The 17,533-nt window shown below is 51.3% G+C and overlaps 1 protein-coding gene across 3 annotated transcripts; it reads left to right on the top strand.

The window, feature by feature from the left end:
- Window positions 1–297: 297 nt before the first annotated feature.
- On the top strand, window positions 298–17,497 carry POPDC2 (popeye domain containing 2). Of its 3 annotated transcripts, none has more exons than XM_068165942.1 (4): window positions 298–1,294; window positions 7,304–7,412; window positions 13,058–13,518; window positions 17,065–17,497. In XM_068165942.1, exons 1-4 carry the CDS (start codon window positions 750–752, stop codon window positions 17,126–17,128), a joined length of 1,179 nt encoding a protein of 392 aa, XP_068022043.1. In that variant the 5' UTR covers window positions 298–749; the 3' UTR covers window positions 17,129–17,497. The 3 variants fall into 3 exon arrangements, with proteins under 3 accessions (XP_068022043.1, XP_068022041.1, XP_068022042.1); XM_068165940.1 differs by having other exon boundaries at window positions 304–1,294; window positions 13,058–13,568; window positions 17,043–17,133; XM_068165941.1 differs by having other exon boundaries at window positions 314–1,294; window positions 13,058–13,430; window positions 17,043–17,497.
- The last annotated feature ends 36 nt before the right edge of the window (window positions 17,498–17,533 follow it).

Consider the following 17,533-nt stretch of genomic DNA (forward strand, 5'->3'; position numbering starts at 1 on the left):
ATGGAAAGCACTTCTCAAGAGCCAGCCTCTTTTGCCAAGTCCTTGCCGCTGCTGCAAGCCACAGCAGGAGAAGGGGGTGACCTTTTTCCTTTTTTGTGCTGGATGAAAGTCACTCTTGCAGGAGCACAGGGTGGTGCAGAGCCCCACGTGTGGCTGGAGCTTGCTGTGATAAGCTGGTTGTTTTCCCCTCCGCTTTCCCCTCCTTGCATTGCGCCAGGCTTATCTGGGTGCCTGAGTTATGTTAAGTAGCGGGTGCGTGCTTGCTCTCTGTTCTCCTGGCTGCTTTTGCTCCTTGGATTTCAATTCCAAACATGGTTATCCATTTGGGGTCTCACTCCTTTCTGCTGCCAAGTGATACACATTCCACACTCAACACCAGCTCCCTCTGCTGCTCTCTCTCAGTCGCTATTTCCATTTGCTGGAGGGCAGGCAGCGCAACACGAGCTCTGTCCCGTCCTGTGAGTTTTCCAGCTAATGGCCTCTGCTTGTTCTTTGACTGAGCTCTTTTGGCCTCAGATTTCCCAGCTTCTTCCCTCACTGGTGTGGCTAAGAAGGGGACCAGCAGCCAGCTTGTGAGCCACAAAGAAGAGAAACAAGCCGCTTGGGGATTTTTCCGGTGCAAAATCATCTGGCGGCACTTTAACATGTCGCTCTGAAGCACACTGCTGTGGGACCGTCTGGAACTCGAGGAGGAGGAGGAACAGCCACCCAGCAGCTCTGGTTTCAGACTTCTGCAGCAGCCTTTGTGTATGACAATTGATTTTGAGCGCAGGACGGCTGGGGAGGGTGGGGAGTGGGGAAGGATGAGTGCAAGCAGCCTCTCTTGGGACCAGGCTGTTCTTCAGCCTCCGGTGTGTGACGCCTGGAAGGAGATCATGGAGGGAGCAGCCTACCAGCTGGCCAGTTGTATTGTCCTCCTGGGTTACATGGGGGGAAGTGGCATCTTTGGGTCCCTCTATATCTTTGGCCTTCTGGCCCCAGGCTACTTCTGCTATGCTCTGTGGGGCTGGCTGAGCGCCTGCGGGCTGGACGTATTCGTCTGGAACATGCTGCTGGTCCTCCTCTGCTTGCTTCAGCTGGCTCACCTCGCTTACCGGCTCCGCAGAGACACCATCCCTGAAGACTTTGACCTCCTCTACAAGACCATGTACCTGCCCTTGCAGGTACCCCTGGACATCTACAAAGAAATCATGAAGTGCTGTGAAGAGCAAGTCCAGTCACTAGTCAGAGACCAGAATTACGCGGTGGAGGGCAAGACGCCCATCGACCGCCTCTCCCTGCTGCTGTCTGGCAGGTAAAGGCTCTCCTGTTTCTGAGCAAAGTCCTGTGGCTTCTTCTTGTATTTTCACCTTCTAGAAACAGAGGGGAGGGTGGTCCCCTTCCCCTGAAAGGGCTTTGAGATATGCATGTTTGTTGAGGAGGGGGGGTTGCTCCTGGGGGTTGTTTTTGCTTTGTTTTTCTAGGGTAGAATACCTCAGGTGTGCAGAATGAAGCAGGGTGTGGTGAAGCGGCCAGCTCAGCCTTGCCTGTGATAATGCTGGGGAAACCTTCCCTCTCTCTCTGTCATTTTCATGTGGTCATAATTCTGATGGGAGCAGGCTGGCTGTGAGAGTGTTTCTCAAAGCAGGAAGGCAGTGTGTCTGGACCTGCCCTCTCTGGGGGTACCAGACACACCTCTGCGCTGTGCATTGAGTACAGAGTTCACTCTGTACAGAGTACAGAGTTTCAAGTTCACCTGCTCCCCCAGCCAGCAATTTCCAGGGATAGGTTCCACCCCTGTTTCAAATACCTTGGCCCTCAGGGCTCTGCAATTTTTCACTGTGAGGGTCATTCCAGCAAGAGAGAGAGTGGTCTCCTGTGGTGGATGTATAGAATCATAGAGTCAATAAGGCTGGAAAAGACCTCAGAGATCATCAAGTCCAACCTGTCACCCAGCACCTCCTGACTAAATCATGGCTTCAGAAGATCAAGAAAAGGCAAGAAAAAAGCCTTAAAGTGAACTGTTAATGTGTTGCTAACTTGAACTGTGAATAATGTTAATGTCTGTGTCTCTGTCAGGCTGAAATGTGTTAGTGATGGTAAATGAGCCCACGTTGGTAATTCCTGGTTAACACCTGGCAGGGTCAAGGATCAACTCATAGAATCATTTTTGGTTGGAAAAGACCTTTTAAGATGATCAAGTTCAACCATTATCTAACTCTACTAAGTCTGGTGCTAAACCACATCACCACATCAGCACCACAGCTCTGCATCTTTTAAACACCTCCAGGGATGTGGATTCTACCACCTCCCTGGGGAGCTTATTCATAGAATCATAGAATCAGTAAGGTTGGAAGAGGCCTCAAGGATCATCAAGTCCAACCTGTCACCCAACACCTCATGCCTACTAAACCATGGCACCAAGTGCCACATCCAATCCCCTCTTGAACACCTCCAGGGATGGTGACTCCACCACCTCCCTGGGCAGCCCCTCATGTTTTCCTGCAGTGGTTCACCCTCCCTGGTGAGGGGGTGTGTCCTACCTAGCTGTTTGTCCCTTTTCTAGAATGTGTTAAGAGCATGCTGGGACCACTGGCCAGTGCTGAATGGCAGAGCACTGGGAGGAAGTTGGGTGCTTGTGTTTCCATCAGGTGTTATTCCTCTTGCCAAAATTCTGTGCTGAGCAGCTTGCTCTGAAGTTCCCCATATCTGCAAATAATGTCAGCAGGAAGAGTCTGTCTTGTCTTACCCTGCACTGGATGATCCCATGCTGCTCCATGGGCATGGAAGTGCCACAGCAGACAGCAAGTACTGCAAGTAAGACAGCAAGTGAAGTGGGATAGTTGTCCTGCTCTCTTTGGCAGTGGTAAGTATGTGTCTTGGCTGGTATAGGGTGTCCTGCATATTGGCCACAACAACCCCATGCAGTGCTGCAGGCTGGGGTCAGAGTGGCTGGAGAGCAACCAGCTAGGGGTGCTGGTTGATAGTAGGCTGAACATGAGCCAGCAGTGTGCCCAGGTGGCCAAGAAGGCCAATGGCATCCTGGCCTGCATCAGCAATAGTGTGGCCAGCAGGAGCAGGGAGGTCATTCTGCCCCTGTATTCAGCACTGGTTAGGCCACACCTTGAGTCCTGTGTCCAGTTCTGGGCCCCTCAGTTTAGGAAAGATGTTGACTTGCTGGAAGGTGTCCAGAGAAGAGCAACAAAGCTGGGGAGGGGTCTGGAGCACAGCCCTGTGAGGAGAGGCTGAGGGAGCTGGGGTTGCTTAGCCTGGAGAAGAGGAGGCTCAGGGGAGACCTTGTCACTCTCTACAACTCCCTGAAGGGAGGTTGTATCCAGGTGGGGGTTGGTCTCTTCTCCCAGGCAACCAGCACCAGAACAAGAGGACACAGTCTCAAGCTGTGCCAGGGGAGGTTTAGGCTGGAAGTTAGGAAGAATTTCTTCCCAGAAAGAGAGATTGGCCATTGGAATGTGCTGCCTGTGGAGGTGGTGGAGTCTCCATCACTGGAGGTATTTAGGAGGAGCCTGGCTGAGGCACTTGGTGCCAGGGCTTAGTTGATTAGATGGTGTTGGGTGATAGGTTGGACTTGATGATCTCAAAGGTCTTCCAACCTGGTTAATTCTGTTCTGTTCTGTTCTGTTCTATTCTATTCTATGCTGTGCTGTGCTGTGCTGTTCCATCCTATGGGATCAGATTTGCTTTTCCTGGTGCTCACTCTATTGCCTTGTGAGGGCCTTGTGAGGTCACAGGATGTTGGAAGGGTCCTCTGGAGATCTTCGAGTTCAACCCCATTGCCAGAGCCAGACCATAGAATCTAGCACAGGTCACACAGGAATGCATCCAGATGGGTCTTGAAAGTCTCCAGAGAAGGAGACTCCACAACCCCTCTGGGGAGCCTGTTCCAGTGCTCTGTGACCCTTACAGTAAAGAAGTTCTTCCTCATGTTGAGGTGGAACTATACAGTGCTGTAGTTTACCTCCATTGCTCTTCATCCTGCCACAGGGCACAAGTGAGAAGAAGCTGTCCCTTCCTTCTTGACACCCAGCCCTCACATATTTATATACATTTATTAGATCCTCTCTCAGTCTTCTCTCCAGATTAAAAAGCCCCAGGGCTCTCAGCCTCTCCTCACAGGGCATGTGGTCCAGTCCCTTAGTCATCCCCACAGCCCTCTATTGGACTCTGTCAAGTAGATCCCTGTCCCCCTTAAACTGGGGAGCTCAGAACTAGATGTGATATTCTAGGTGGGGCCTCACCAAGGCAGAGTAGAGGGGCAGCAGAGCCCCCCTTGATCAGCTGGACACACTCCTCTTAATGCACCCCAGGATCCCATTGGCCTTCTTGGCCACCAGGGCACATTGCTGACCCATGGATAACTTCTTGTCCACCAGGACTCCCAGGTCCTTCTCCACAGGGCTGCTCTCCAGCAGACCACCTCCTAACCTGTGCTGGGGCAGTGTATTATTCCTTCCCAGGTGCAGGACTCTGCACTTCTCCTTGCTGAACCTCATTAGGTTAGCTCCTCAGTCTGCCTAGGTCTCACTGAATGGCTGCACAGCCTTCAGGTGTCTCAGCCAAGCCTCCCAGCTTAGTATCATCAGCAGACTTGCTGAGCAGACACTCTGTCCCCTCATCAATGTCATTGATGAAGATGTTGAACAGGACTGGACCCAGCACCGATCCCTGGAGGACTCCACTAGTTACAGCTCTCCAGCTGCACTTGGCACCACTGACCACCAGTCTTTGCACTCTGTTGTGTAACCAGTTCCTAATCCATCTCACTGTCTGTTCTATCCCACACTTCCTGAGCTTACTCACAAGGATGTTATGGGAGACAGTGTCAAAAGCCCTGCTAAGGTCAGGGTAGACTACATCCACTGGTCTCCCTGCATCTACCCATTCAGTTACAACAGCAGAGAAGGCTATCAGATTAGTCAAGCATGACTTCCCCTCGGTAAATCCATGCTGACTACTCCTGATCATCATCTTCTCTTCCAAGGGCCTAGAGGTGACCTCCAGCATGAGCTGCTCCATCATTTTTCCAGGGATGGAGGTGAGGCTCACTGCTCTGTAGTTACCTGGAGCCTCTGTTTTGCCCCTTTTGAAGGCTGGAGGGGCATTTGCTTTCCTCCAGTCCTCAGACACCTCTCCTGTCTGCCAGGATTTTGCAAAGATGATGGAGGGTGGTAGAGCAACAACATCAGCCAGTTCTTTCAGCACTTGGTCCTTGCTGCTGTTATGGTGCCTCCTCTTAAATGGAACAATAGCAAGACAAGGGGGGCTTGGAAATGCAGAATACCCTCAGATCATGAAACCTGCCTTGTGATCCCTGATGTTTTCAGGCAGCACTCCCAGCAGTGAACTGAGACTTGTGACTCCTGAGAACAAGAATTGACAGTGGAGCACAGAATCATTTGGGCTGGAAAAGGCCTTTGAGATCATTGAGTCCAGCCATTACCTAACTCTACCAAGTCCGGTGCTAAACCATGTCCCTCAGCTCCACATCTCTGCATCTGACACCTCCCTAGGGAGCCTAATCATAGAATCAGTAAGGTTGGAAAAGACCTCAAAGATTATCAAATCCAACCTATCACCCAGCACCTCATGACTACTAAACCATGGCACCAAGTGCCACATCCAATCCCCTCTTGAACACCTCCAGGGATGGTGACTCCACCACCTCCCTGGGCAGCACATTCCAATGGCTACCAAATCTCTCTGGGAAGAACTTTCTCCTCACCTCCAGCCTTCCAGTGTTTGAGAACCTAAACCTAAAGAAGCTTCTTGTAATATCCAAACTAACCCCCTCCTGGTGTAACTTGAGGGGGTTTCCTCTTGTCCTATCACTTGTTAGTAGGAAGAAGAGACCAACCCCCACCTCACTCCAACCTCTTTCAGGGAGCTGTAGAGGAGGTCTCCCCAAAGCCTCCTCTTCTCCAGACTAAACAAGACAACAGGCAGGGAAGAGCCTGGAGTTGCAGAGCTATGAATAGAGCTCCAGAATGCCCAGCTGTTGCCCCAGGCCTGTGCAGCTCTCCTTCTCAGCCCCCCCAGCAGAGCTAGGTGCAAGTTTGACTGTGACATTTAGAATAAACTCAATAGTTATTTAGAATAAACCAAACCAGGTTGGAAGAGACCTTCAAGATCATCATGTCCAACCTATCACCCAACACCATCTAATCAACTAACCCATGGCACCAAGTGCCCTATCAAGTCTCCTCCTGAACACCTCCAGTGATGGTGACTCCACCACCTCCCCAGGCAGCACATTCCAGTGGGCAATCACTCTCTCTGTGTAGAACTTCTTCCTAACATCCAACCTGAACCTCCCCTGGCGCAGCTTGAGACTGTGTCCTCTTGTTCTGGTGCTGGCTGCCTGGGAGAAGAGACCAACATCTTCCTGTCTACAATCTCCCTTCAGGTAGTTGTAGAGAGCAAGAAGGTCTCCCCTGAGCCTCCTCTTCTCCAGGCTAAGCAACCCCAGCTCCCTCAGCCTCTCCTCACAGGGCTGTGTTCCAAACCCCTCCCCAGCTTCGTTGCCCTTCTCTGGACACCTTCCAGCAAGTCAACCTCCTTCCTAAACTGAGGGGCCCAGAACTGGACACAGGACTCAAGGTGTGGCCTAACCAGTGCAGTGTACAGGGGCAGAATGACCTCCCTGCTCCTGCTGGCCACACTGTTCCTGATGCAGGCCAGGATGCCATTGGCCCTCTTGGCTGCCTGGGCACACTGCAGGCTCATGTTCAGGCAGTTCAGGCATGCTCATTGGCAGGCAGTTGTGGCAAAATAGGGGAAAGGGATACCTGGGAGGCCATGAGACGTTAAATTGTAATGACCAGCAAACTATGAGCCTGCAGTGTGATGTCAGGAGCAACAGTCAATGTCATTTCAGGGTGTTCTGTGTCTAACAGCCTCCCAGTATCAAGGCAGGGAACGCCCTTGTGCAGCCCTGGGGACAGGAAGGTGATGTAAGTACAGAGAACTCCAGGCTGTCTTAGAAGCACCTGAAAAGCAGCAGCAGTCTTGTGGACTGAGCAGTCCTGGTGTAGGACCAAGCATTGCACCTATGAGGGCTTGCTTTGTAGCAGGGGCAGAAAACAGATGGACTATAGAACAGTGGCAGCAAATACCACTGCCCACAAAGAAAGGAGACATAGGCCTGGAGCATCTGCCCCTGCCCCAGAGAGGGTAGGAGACATGCATGAGATGAGAAGTCCTCTCCTCTCTGGTCAGTCAGCTGCTTGTACATTTTGTGAGCTGATTAGTGTAGTGTGACATCCATTTGGTGGCCTAAGCCTGTGTGTCTCACCTGCCCTCTCCACAGGATCCGAGTGAGCCAGGATGGACAATTCCTCCACTATGTCTTTCCATACCAGTTCCTGGACTCTCCAGAATGGGAGTCTCTGCGACCCTCTGAGGAAGGAACGTTCCAGGTAACCCCACAGGGTCATGCAGCAGCTCAGCTTCACTCCTTGTCTGGGAAGGGGAGGGAGGGGTCTCATTGTGCCATTCAGGTATTGATCTGCTGGAGGGTAGAGAGGCTCTGCAGAGGGACCTTCACAGGCTGGACAGATGGGCAGAGTCCAAGGGCAGGAGATTGAACACATCCAAGTGCCAGGTTCTGTACATTGGCCACAGCAACCCCATGCAGTGCTACAGGCTGGGGTTGGAATGGCTGGAGAGCAGCCAGGCAGAGAGAGACCTGGGGGTACTGGTTGATACTAGGCTGAACATGAGCCAGCAGTGTGCCCAGGCAGCCAAGAAGGCCAATGGCATCCTGGCCTGCATCAGGAACAGTGTGGCCAGCAGGAGCAGGGAGGTCATTCTGCCCCTGTACACTGCACTGGTTAGGCCACACCTTGAGTCCTGTGTCCAGTTCTGGGCCCCTCAGTTTAGGAAGGAGGTTGAGACACTTGAATGTGTCCAGAGAAGGGCAATGAGGCTGGGGAGAGATCTGGAACACAGCCCTGTGAGGAGAGGCTGAGGGAGCTGGGGTTGCTTAGTCTGGAGGAGGCTCAGGGGTGACCTTATTGCTCTCTACAACTACCTGAAGGGAGGTTGTAGACAGGCAGAGGTTGGTCTCTTCTCCCAGGCAACCAGCACCAGAACAAGAGGACACAGTCTCAAGCTGCACCAGGAGAGGTTTAGGCTGGAGGTGGGGAAGAAGTTCTACACAGAGAGAGTGATTGCCCATTGGAATGTGCTGCCCAGAGAGGTGGTGGAGTCACCGTCACTGGAGGTGTTTAGGAAGAGACTGGATGGGGTGCTTGGTGCCATGGTTTAGTTGGTTAGATGGTGTTGGGTGATAGGTTGGACATGATGATCATGACAGTCTCTTCCAACCTGGCCTGGTCTTCTCTTTGTCTTGGTCTCCTCTTTGTCTTGGTCTCCTCTTTGTCTTGGTCTTCTCTCTGTCTTGGTCTCCTCTTTGTCTTGGTCTCCTCTTTGTCTTGGTCTTCTCTCTGTCTTGGTCTTCTCTCTGTCTTGGTCTCCTCTTTGTCTTGGTCTTCTCTCTGTCTTGGTCTTCTCTCTGTCTTGGTCTTCTCTCTGTCTTGGTCTTCTCTCTGTCTTGGTCTTCTCTCTGTCTTCTGTCTGTCTTCTCTTCTCTTTATTTCATTTTGTACACATTCATTGCATTCCATTGCAGAGTGTAGTTTTGGCTTGCAAATGCAGCTTCACTTGCTTCTAACTGAGTTGGTCTGAGTAAAAGTTAACGCTGGGTGGGGGGAAACTTCAACCCACCACCTTACATAAAATCATTGATGCCTCTTCAGAGGTCTTCATCCCACCACACCTGCCTTCCTCTGACCTCAGTGCATGCTCTGGTCATCAGGTGGCAGCCTGCTGCTCCTTCCGATTTAGCAGGGAAACGAGGTATCGGATTGCTGGCTCCCTTCCAGGAGAGCATTCCCTAGCGCTTGCAGTGATGCGTTTGCCTTGCACACCTCTAGCAGAGTGCATTGTTCCAGCATCAGGGTGGCAGCTGTGGCAGTGTGCAGTGGTGACAGAAATCCATAAATATCCTCAGAGGACTTCCTCACGCCAGTTTCTGCTGCTGATGTGCTCGGGGCGATTCACGGAAAGGATGATTTGTACCCAAATATGGTTCCTTCTGAGCAGAAGAATCCCTTGCTGAGAGGCCAGGCCAACTCTTGTTTGCAGCAACCAAAAGGGTTTTGCTCTGTCAACAGCCTGCTGCATTTGTTTGGCTTGCTTTCTAGAGATTATTTCAGACCACATCTCTCTGCCTTTAACTCACATCCCAGGGCAGGCTGCTCCTTGTCAGGATGTCATTGAACCACAGAATGCCAGGTTAGAAGGGGCCCCAAGGACCATCTGCTCCAACATTTCTAGGTAGTAGTGTAGTGCAAATGAGAGGAGAGGAGGGGCCTACAGGAAGGCTGGGGAGGGACTTCTCAGGATCTCAGGTAGTGATAGGACTAGGGGGAATGGAATGAAGCTGGAGGTGAGGAGGAAGTTCTTCCCCATGAGAGTGGTGAAGCCCTGGAATGGGTTGTCCAGGGAGGTGGTTGAGGCTCCATCCCTGGAGGTGTTTAAGCCCAGGCTGGCTGAGGCTGTGGCCAGGCTGATCTAGTGTGGGGTGTCCCTGCCCATGGCAGGGGGGTTGGAACTAGATGATCCTTGTGGTCCCTTCCAACCCTGACTGATACTATGACACTATGATAGATGGCCCAGCACCCTGTCAAGCTGTCTTCCACTAATTCCACTGCTTCCCTTGGGAGATTGTTCCAATGTCTCACTCTTATGATGGTGAAAAGTTTTCTTCTGGAATCCAGTTGGAATCTCCTCAGGAGTAACTTGTACCCATTGCCTCTTGCCTTTTCCATGTGACTCCTCATCAAAAGGGAGTCTCCACCTTCTTGGTAGCCAACCTTTATGTACTGGTATGTGGTAATAAGGTCTCCCCTAAGCCTTCTGAAGGCTAAACAAACCCAGTTCTCTCAGCCTTTCTTCACATGTCAGTTTAGAATATGTCAGTTAAGGCACCCAAGGAGAGATCTAGCTAATCCCTTGGGAGCATGAAGGAATGATGATACTTTCTCATGAGAGCATCCACATTCAGACTTGGTTAAACCAGAGCAGTACTCTGAATTGGATGTGGCACTTGGTGCCATGGTCTAGTCACGAGGTCTGTGGTGACAGGTTGGGCTTGATGACTTTTGAGGTCTCTTCCAACCTTGGTGATTCTGTGATACTGTGAATCTGCTTTCAGTGGGTCTGAATTCTGCCCATGTGTGACAGGTCACTCCTGAAAGCTATTCCATTGCCAGTGATCACCTTCTTGCAAGAGGAGCAGTTGCAGGAGGTGGCTGAGCGTCTGGCTTTGGCACAGGGCTGCATACAGCTTGGGTGGAGAAACAGAGATTTTGCACCAAGATAATGGGGCAGAGAGGGCAACAACAGCATGACTGTGCTAGGGGTGGGGGGATCTCATGTTTTGCACAGGGTTTCAGCCCAGCAGCAGGTTGCTGTGAGCTCCTGGACTGCACTTGTGATAGAACAAGGGGTAATGGATATAAACTGCAGCACAGGAGGTTCCACCTCAACATGAGGAGGAACTTCTTCACTGTGAGGGTCACAGAGCACTGCTGCCCAGAGAGGTCGTGGAGTCTCCTCTGGAGACTTTCAAGAGCTGTCTGGGTGCATTCCTGTGTGACCTGTGCTAGGGAGGGTTGGACTTGATGATCCTTGGAGGTCTCTTCCAACCCCTAACCTCCTGTGATCTGTGATCCTGTGATTGGCCTACCAGATGACCAGAGACAGCAATGCCTGCCTGGTGCTCCTGGCAGGTGAATGGGCAACCTGCAAAGACACCTGCAATGTTCTCTGGGCTAATTTCTGTGGAACTGAATGTTCCCAGATTTCCTGAGTGTCTTTATCTGTGGTGCATGAGCCAGCTTGGGAGCAAGCTGATGGCAGGGCCATACCCTGGGCCTCTCTCCTGCTCTGTGAGACAGGGCTGGTCAGGGAGGCCAGCTGCACTTGGCCTCAGGACATGGAGCTAGAGTCCCATGGTAGTGGGGGCTGCAGCCAGGTTCTGGAAGTGCCTAAACCCCTTATCTGCTTCTGAGGAGCATGAAGAAGCAGCAGCCTGCATGAGACCAGCATTCAGCAGGTGAGACTTGACCAGTCCACGTTCCTGATGGCTGTGCTTACTCATGGTGATGTGCTTCTGGTAGCTGTTTAATCCACTAGTCCCTCTTACCTGAATAAGCAATAAAAACTCTGTGGCATAATACTCTTAGCATAACAATCATTTGGTTTAAAAACCATGTGTTTGACTCTGGGACTTTGCTGGAGGAGGGCAGGGAACTTCTTTTGCCCAGGTTTTCCCTTTTTCAGTCCTGAGCCCACCATAAAAAGGCAGAAGCATTACTCAGTCTGCAAGGAGCTTTCTGCTTTGCCTGTGTCTTCTTCCCACAGGACTGCTGGCTCCCAGTGCCTGAAGGAGTTGGGTTTCACAGCTGGCACTTTCCTCCAGGAAAATGAATTATGGACTCTGCTGCTGCCAGAGCACTTGTGTCAGGGGCACTGATGAGTGAAATCTGTCCTGCTGTCCTGGTCAGGAGGCAGGTTTGCTGAATACATCTCCCTTAGTCCCTTGCAAGAAGCAGGGGCTTTTGATTGCTGTGCCAGGAGCTGGTTAGAAAAAGGAGATTCTGGTCATTTTGATTTCCATGTGGCCCCTCCTCCTGCTTGCTGTGGCTTGGGAAAGTTCTCAAGTTCTCTCTCCTGTCTTTCTTTCATAAGGCAGCTGCTTGCATCGCAGAGGCATTAAATATCAGACCCAAGGACACACGCACGCAGCCAAGCCATGTTCAGCTTCCCAGTGGCCCTCTGCCATGGTGGCTGGCCAAGGAGACCCCTGGATATAGAGTGAAAGGGAGCCCCCGGGATATTTTGGCTCTGGTGCCTTATGCACATGCCAGTGTCTCCATTACACTTGGATGTTCTTCTGTGGCCTAAGGCAGTTTGACCCTTCCTGTGTTTCTTATCTGTTATTCTTCTTCTTCTTCTAATTCTTATTATTATTCTCATTATTATTATTCTCCTTCTTCTTTTTCTTCTTCTTCTAATTCTAATTCTTCTTCTAATTCTTCTAATTCTTCTTCTTATTATTCTCATTCTTCTTCTTCTAATTCTTCTAATTCTTCTTCTTATTATTCTCATTCTTCTTCTTCTTCCTTCTTCTTCCTTCTTCCTTCTTTCTTCTTCCTTCTTCTTCTTCCTTCTTCCTTCTTCTTCTTCCTTCTTCCTTCTTCTTCTTCTTCCTTCTTCTTCTTCTTCCTTCTTCTTCTTCCTTCTTCTTCTTCCTTCTTCCTCCTTCTTCTTCCTTCTTCTTCTTCCTTCTTCTTCTTCCTTCTTCTTCTTCCTTCTTCTTCTTCCTTCTTCTTCTTCCTTCTTCTTCTTCCTTCTTCTTCTTCCTTCTTCTTCTTTCTTCTTCCTTCTTCTTCTTCCTTCTTCTTCTTCTTCCTTCTTCTTCTTCCTTCTTCCTTCTTCTTCTTCCTTCTTCTTCTTCTTTCTTCTTCTTCCTTCTTCTTCTTCCTTCTTCTTCTTCTTCCTTCTTCTTCTTCTTCCTTCTTCTTCTTCCTTCTTCTTCTTCCTTCTTCTTCTTCCTTCTTCTTCTTCTTCCTTCCTTCTTCTTCTTCCTTCTTCTTCTTCCTTCTTCCTTCTTCTTCTTCTTCATTATTATATATTATTATTATCTATTACAATATGGACTCATGTCTTTTTATTATTTATAGTCTGGTCTTCCAGTTAGGGGGGGAAATTGGAATGGGTTGTCCAGGGAGGTGGTCGAGGCCCCGTCCCTGGAGGTGTTTAAGGCCAGTCTGGATGAGGCTCTGGCCAGCCTGATCTAGTGTGGGGTGTCCCTGCCCATGGCAGGGAGGTTGGAACTAGATGATCCTTGTGGTCCCTTCCAACCCTGACTAATACTACTATGAAATGTCTTGGTTCTCACTGGGGGCCTTCACTGAAGAGAAGCATGCAGCCCCGAGATGGGTGACCCCTGCCATGGCAGCGGGGCTTATTCTGCTCCCTCCCTGCCCCACAGGTCACACTGACAGCCGAGACCGACTGCAGCTTCATCACCTGGCCGAGGAAGAAGCTGTATCTGCTCCTGAGGAAGGACCGCTACATCGCTCGGCTCTTCTCCTCCCACCTGGGCTACGACATCTCGGAGAAGCTTTACTCCCTCAACGAGAAGCTCTTTGCCAAGTTTGGGCTGCGCTTCGACATCCGCTTGCCCAGCCTGTACCACGTCCTTGGGCCAGCCTCCTCTGAGGGGGAGTCAGAGGACTGCGAGGAGCTGCCACCTGTCTCTGGCCAGGCTGCCGCCTCCGAGCCCCCTCCGCAGCCGCCGCCGCCGCCGCCAGCGCTGCCAGCTCCGCGCCCCCGGGCATCCCGGCCCGACAGTGAACTGCTGGGTGAGGACTCCACCAGTCTTGTCTTGGAAGATTTTGCTGAGTTGCCGGGGTCTTTTATGGACTATGTGAGCGAAGGGGAGTATATGAAGTGAGGGCGCTGCTGGCATGGGCACGCCTCCCCCTGTGTGGGACCCCCGCGTAAGTACCCTCACGGGAGCAAGCCCTTCCCGGGACGCAGCTGCCCAGGCAGCGCAGCGGCTCCCGGCCTCTCGCACTCCTTTGCCGTGGGTTTGCTCCTCCACAGCAGTTTTTTGCCTGCTGCCCCAAGGAATCACGGGAGGTTAGCTCAGGCAGTGTGATTGTTCTGAAGGACAAGCAGCAGAGGAGAGGCACCAGCAGCACCGCAAAGTGGAAGGGCTGGTAACCTCACCACAGGAAGCTCTTCCCCGCCCTGTCCTCTCTCCACCCCTCAGGAGAGGCAGAGCAACTGAAACAGTGTCCTGGCTGACGGGCAGTACAAGAGTGACCACAGAGACAGTACAGGGCTTGACATGGGTCACAGGCATTAAGGTTGGAAAAGACCCCTAAGATCATCAAGTCCAACCATCAAGCCAACACCACCGTGCCCACTGAACCATGTCCCACACTGCCATGGTCACGGTGTTGAGCTGAGGAAGAGGTCTGCAAGTGAGAGAGCAGATAACCCAGGAGATGCTGATAGGGGAAAACACAGCTCCAGGGCTTACAGCACACTGAGAGCAAGTAGCTGCTGTATACCCTGCAAATGCTCTGTCTTGGCAGAGGTAAAAAGCTTAGAGTCCTTTCTCCTCCTGCCCACCACAGCTTATCCCTGCATTTGCTCCATCCTTGGTTTTGATGAGCTTTGTCTCAGCCAGAGCAGTAAGATATTGAAAAGATTGCCTTGTGTGGTATAGCTCTTGCCCCCAGTCATCCTGGATAGGCTGACAGGCTAAATGTTGTTTTGGCATGCCCCAAACTGCTTTCTGGTAAGTGGGAAGGAGATGCCAGCTCCTTACCCTGCAAGGGAAAAATTCTCAGGCCTGGTGGCTGTTTGGGCAGAGGAGTAACGGCAGGCAAACAGAAATAGACAGGAGGGTGGATTGTGCTTGAAACTCAGATCTGAGTGGCCAAGAGAGAAATGCCACACTGAGCTACTTTTAGCTAGCTGCTGCATGACAGCTGCTGCACACCAGCTGCAGACCTTGAAACGTGCATTCCTGCTGCAGCCCCATAATGGCTGCTTTCTGGCATCCAGCTGCCAGGCACTAAGCTTGAGACTCAGCTTTCTGTACTGGAACAGTGGAATGAGCACTTCCTTGTGGTTCTGGTCACCACTTGGGTCTCCTAATCCCATTGCATCCCAGAAGCACAGGAGCAGTTGTCCCATGTGGACAGTATTCCGCAGCCACTTGAGCACCTAACCACAAAAACTGGTGGTACAGAAGGGCTGCAGGTTTTCTGTCTGGTCAGGCATCTGTCACAGCTCTGTGGGTGATCTGGAGAGGTCCACCATGACCCAGGGAAAGCACTTCCACATTTTTTCCCCTTGGAAGTGATGAAAACTTCCTTGATAAAAACTTCCCTGATGTTCCCTGTAGTGCCATGGTTTGAAGTAAGTGATAGCTGTGGTCTCAGAGGCCAGAGGTCCTCTGTGGCTTTTTCCCTGGTCTGTGTTTTCACCTCTGTCCCAGCAACTTCCAAGCCAGATAATCACCTTTCAGCTCTCAAAACTCCTTATGTTGAAGTGCTTCTATGATTCACAGTCCTTCATTTTCTGTCACTACAACAGCCACATTGCAATACCACAGTGCAGGAGGGCCAAAGTGCTTCACAAATCATGCAGCAGATAATATTCCTAGGAGATATAATATTGGCCTACTATTCTTAGAGTCTGTCTAGTTCTTTGAAAGAATTTCTAGTCTGCTTATGAGCAAGACACAGTCTGATGTAATAGCAGCCTTCCAGTACCTGAAGGGAGCTACAAGAAGGATGGAGAGAGACTCTTTGCAAAGGCCTGCAGAGACAGGATGAGAGGCAATGGCTTCAAATTAGGGAAGAGTAGATTTAGGCTGGATGTTAGGAACAAGTTCTGCACCAGGAGGGTGGTGGAACACTGGAACAGGTTGCCCCAGGAGGTGGTTGGGGCTCCATCCCTGGAGATATCCAAGGTGAGGCTTAGCCTGGAGAAGAGGAGGCTCAGGGGTGACCTCATTGCCCTCTACAACTACCTGAAAGGTGGTTGTAGCTGGGAGGGAGTTGGTCTCTTCTCCCAGGCAACCAGCACCAGAACAAGAGGACACAGTCTCAAGCTGCACCAGGGGAGGTTTAGGCTGGAGGTGAGGAGAAAGTTCTTCACCGAGCGAGTCATTCGTCATTGGAATGTGCTGCCCAGGGAGGTGGTGGAGTCCCCATCCCTGGAGGTGTTCAAGAGGAGATTGGATGTGGCACTTGGTGCCATGGTCTAGTCATGGGGTCTGTGTTGATAGGTTGGACTCGATGATCCTCGAGGTCCTTTCCAACCTAAGTTATACTGTGATACTGTTATACTGTGATATTCAAGGTGAGGCTGGACAGGGCTCTGGGCAACCTGATCTAGTAGAGGATGTCCCTGCTGACTGCAGAGGAGGTTGGTCTGGATGGCCTTCAGAGGTCCCTTCCAACCCAAACCATCCTATCACACCTTACTGAGGAGTACCTCCTTCCTCTTTGATATCCCACTGATGAGCACATTCTTCCTCTGAGGGGAGCCAGAAGTTTCAACACCTAACAGGCTGCCTGTTTAAACGAGGCAGGTTCAAAGACCCTGCTCAAAACCTGCTTTACCTTGTGTGCTGCTTGGTGCTCCATAGTAAACTAAGCCTTATTCCTTGCATGGAAATTCAAACCACCAAAAGCCACCTGCTCCCCCCCTTTTTTCACATCACATTTGTTCCAGCTTGTTGCTATGAAGTTTTTGCAAGTTGTGGAGCTATTGTTGCTTAGTTTTGTGCAGTTACATCTTGGGGCTGCCCTTCTGTTTGGTGGGTGGATGGATGCTTGACAGTCTGTAGCCTGGTATCTAAGTCAGTAGGAACTATTTTCCACCTGCTTTGAGAGCTTTGCTTCACCAATATCACAGAAGGTGCTTTAGAGGAGTTTGACTTTGCTCTCTCAGGCTGGGTGTATGACCCCATTTGCTGACACAGCTTCTCATGCTAAGAGGGGAGAAGGACAGGTAATGATGGCCTCCATGGGGTTTGTATCCTTGAAAAGGTTGGAAGTAAGAGATATTGCTGTGATTCAGGCAGTGATAGGACTAGGGGGAATGGAATGAAGCTGGAGGTGGGGAGATTCAGGCTGGAGGTGAGGAGGAAGTTCTTCCCCATGAGAGTGGTGAAGCCCTGGAATGGGTTGTCCAGGGAGGTGGTTGAGGCCCTGTCCCTGGAGGTGTTTAACACCAGGCTGGATGAGGCTGTGGCCAGGCTGATCTAGTGTGGGGTGTCCCTGCCCATGGCAGGGGGGTTGGAACTAGATGATCCTTGTGGTCCCTTCCAACCCTGACTGATACTATGATACTATGACACTAATGGTGCTCTCTCTCTCTCTTTTTTTCTCCTCTCCTCCCACCCTTCCTCTCATTTTCCTCCTTCCTGCACTGCTTCCCTTCTGCAGCCTCTGGAAACCTTCTCTGGAGTTCTCCTCACCCTCCCTGCACAGGACGAGCCCCTCTGGCTCCCACCCAGACCCCTGAACTCTAGGGAGCAACCCAGGCTGTTTGGATCCTGAAGCCCCTGCAAGGGAGCGTACGCTCGCACACGTTTCTGACCAGAGACACTCTAGCATGCACTGAAAGGTCTGCCTGCAGACATCTACACTCAGGAGCACGTGAAGCACATGCATGAGACTGTGGTGTGACACTCCAGCACCTCCCACCCTGTAGCTGTTCACCTGAGCTGCCTGCCCCAGTGAGCTCCCAAGCTTTGTTTCTAGTCCTGCCTCTCTCTGAGGTGTGTCAGCAGCTCTGAAACCGAGGTACAGCGGTATCGCCCCAAGGGATGCCAGCCTGCTCACACAATCTGTGTTCCCCTTGGTTTAATGTTTCTCATTAAAGTCAGAGATAAAACTGCTGGTGTGTGAGGAGTTGGAGATGGAGCTAACGCTGT

Source organism: Melanerpes formicivorus, unplaced genomic scaffold (genome assembly GCF_026170545.1).
Source record: "Melanerpes formicivorus ecotype bairdi unplaced genomic scaffold, bMelFor1.0.p_v2 SCAF_95, whole genome shotgun sequence".
NCBI lineage: Eukaryota > Metazoa > Chordata > Aves > Piciformes > Picidae > Melanerpes > Melanerpes formicivorus.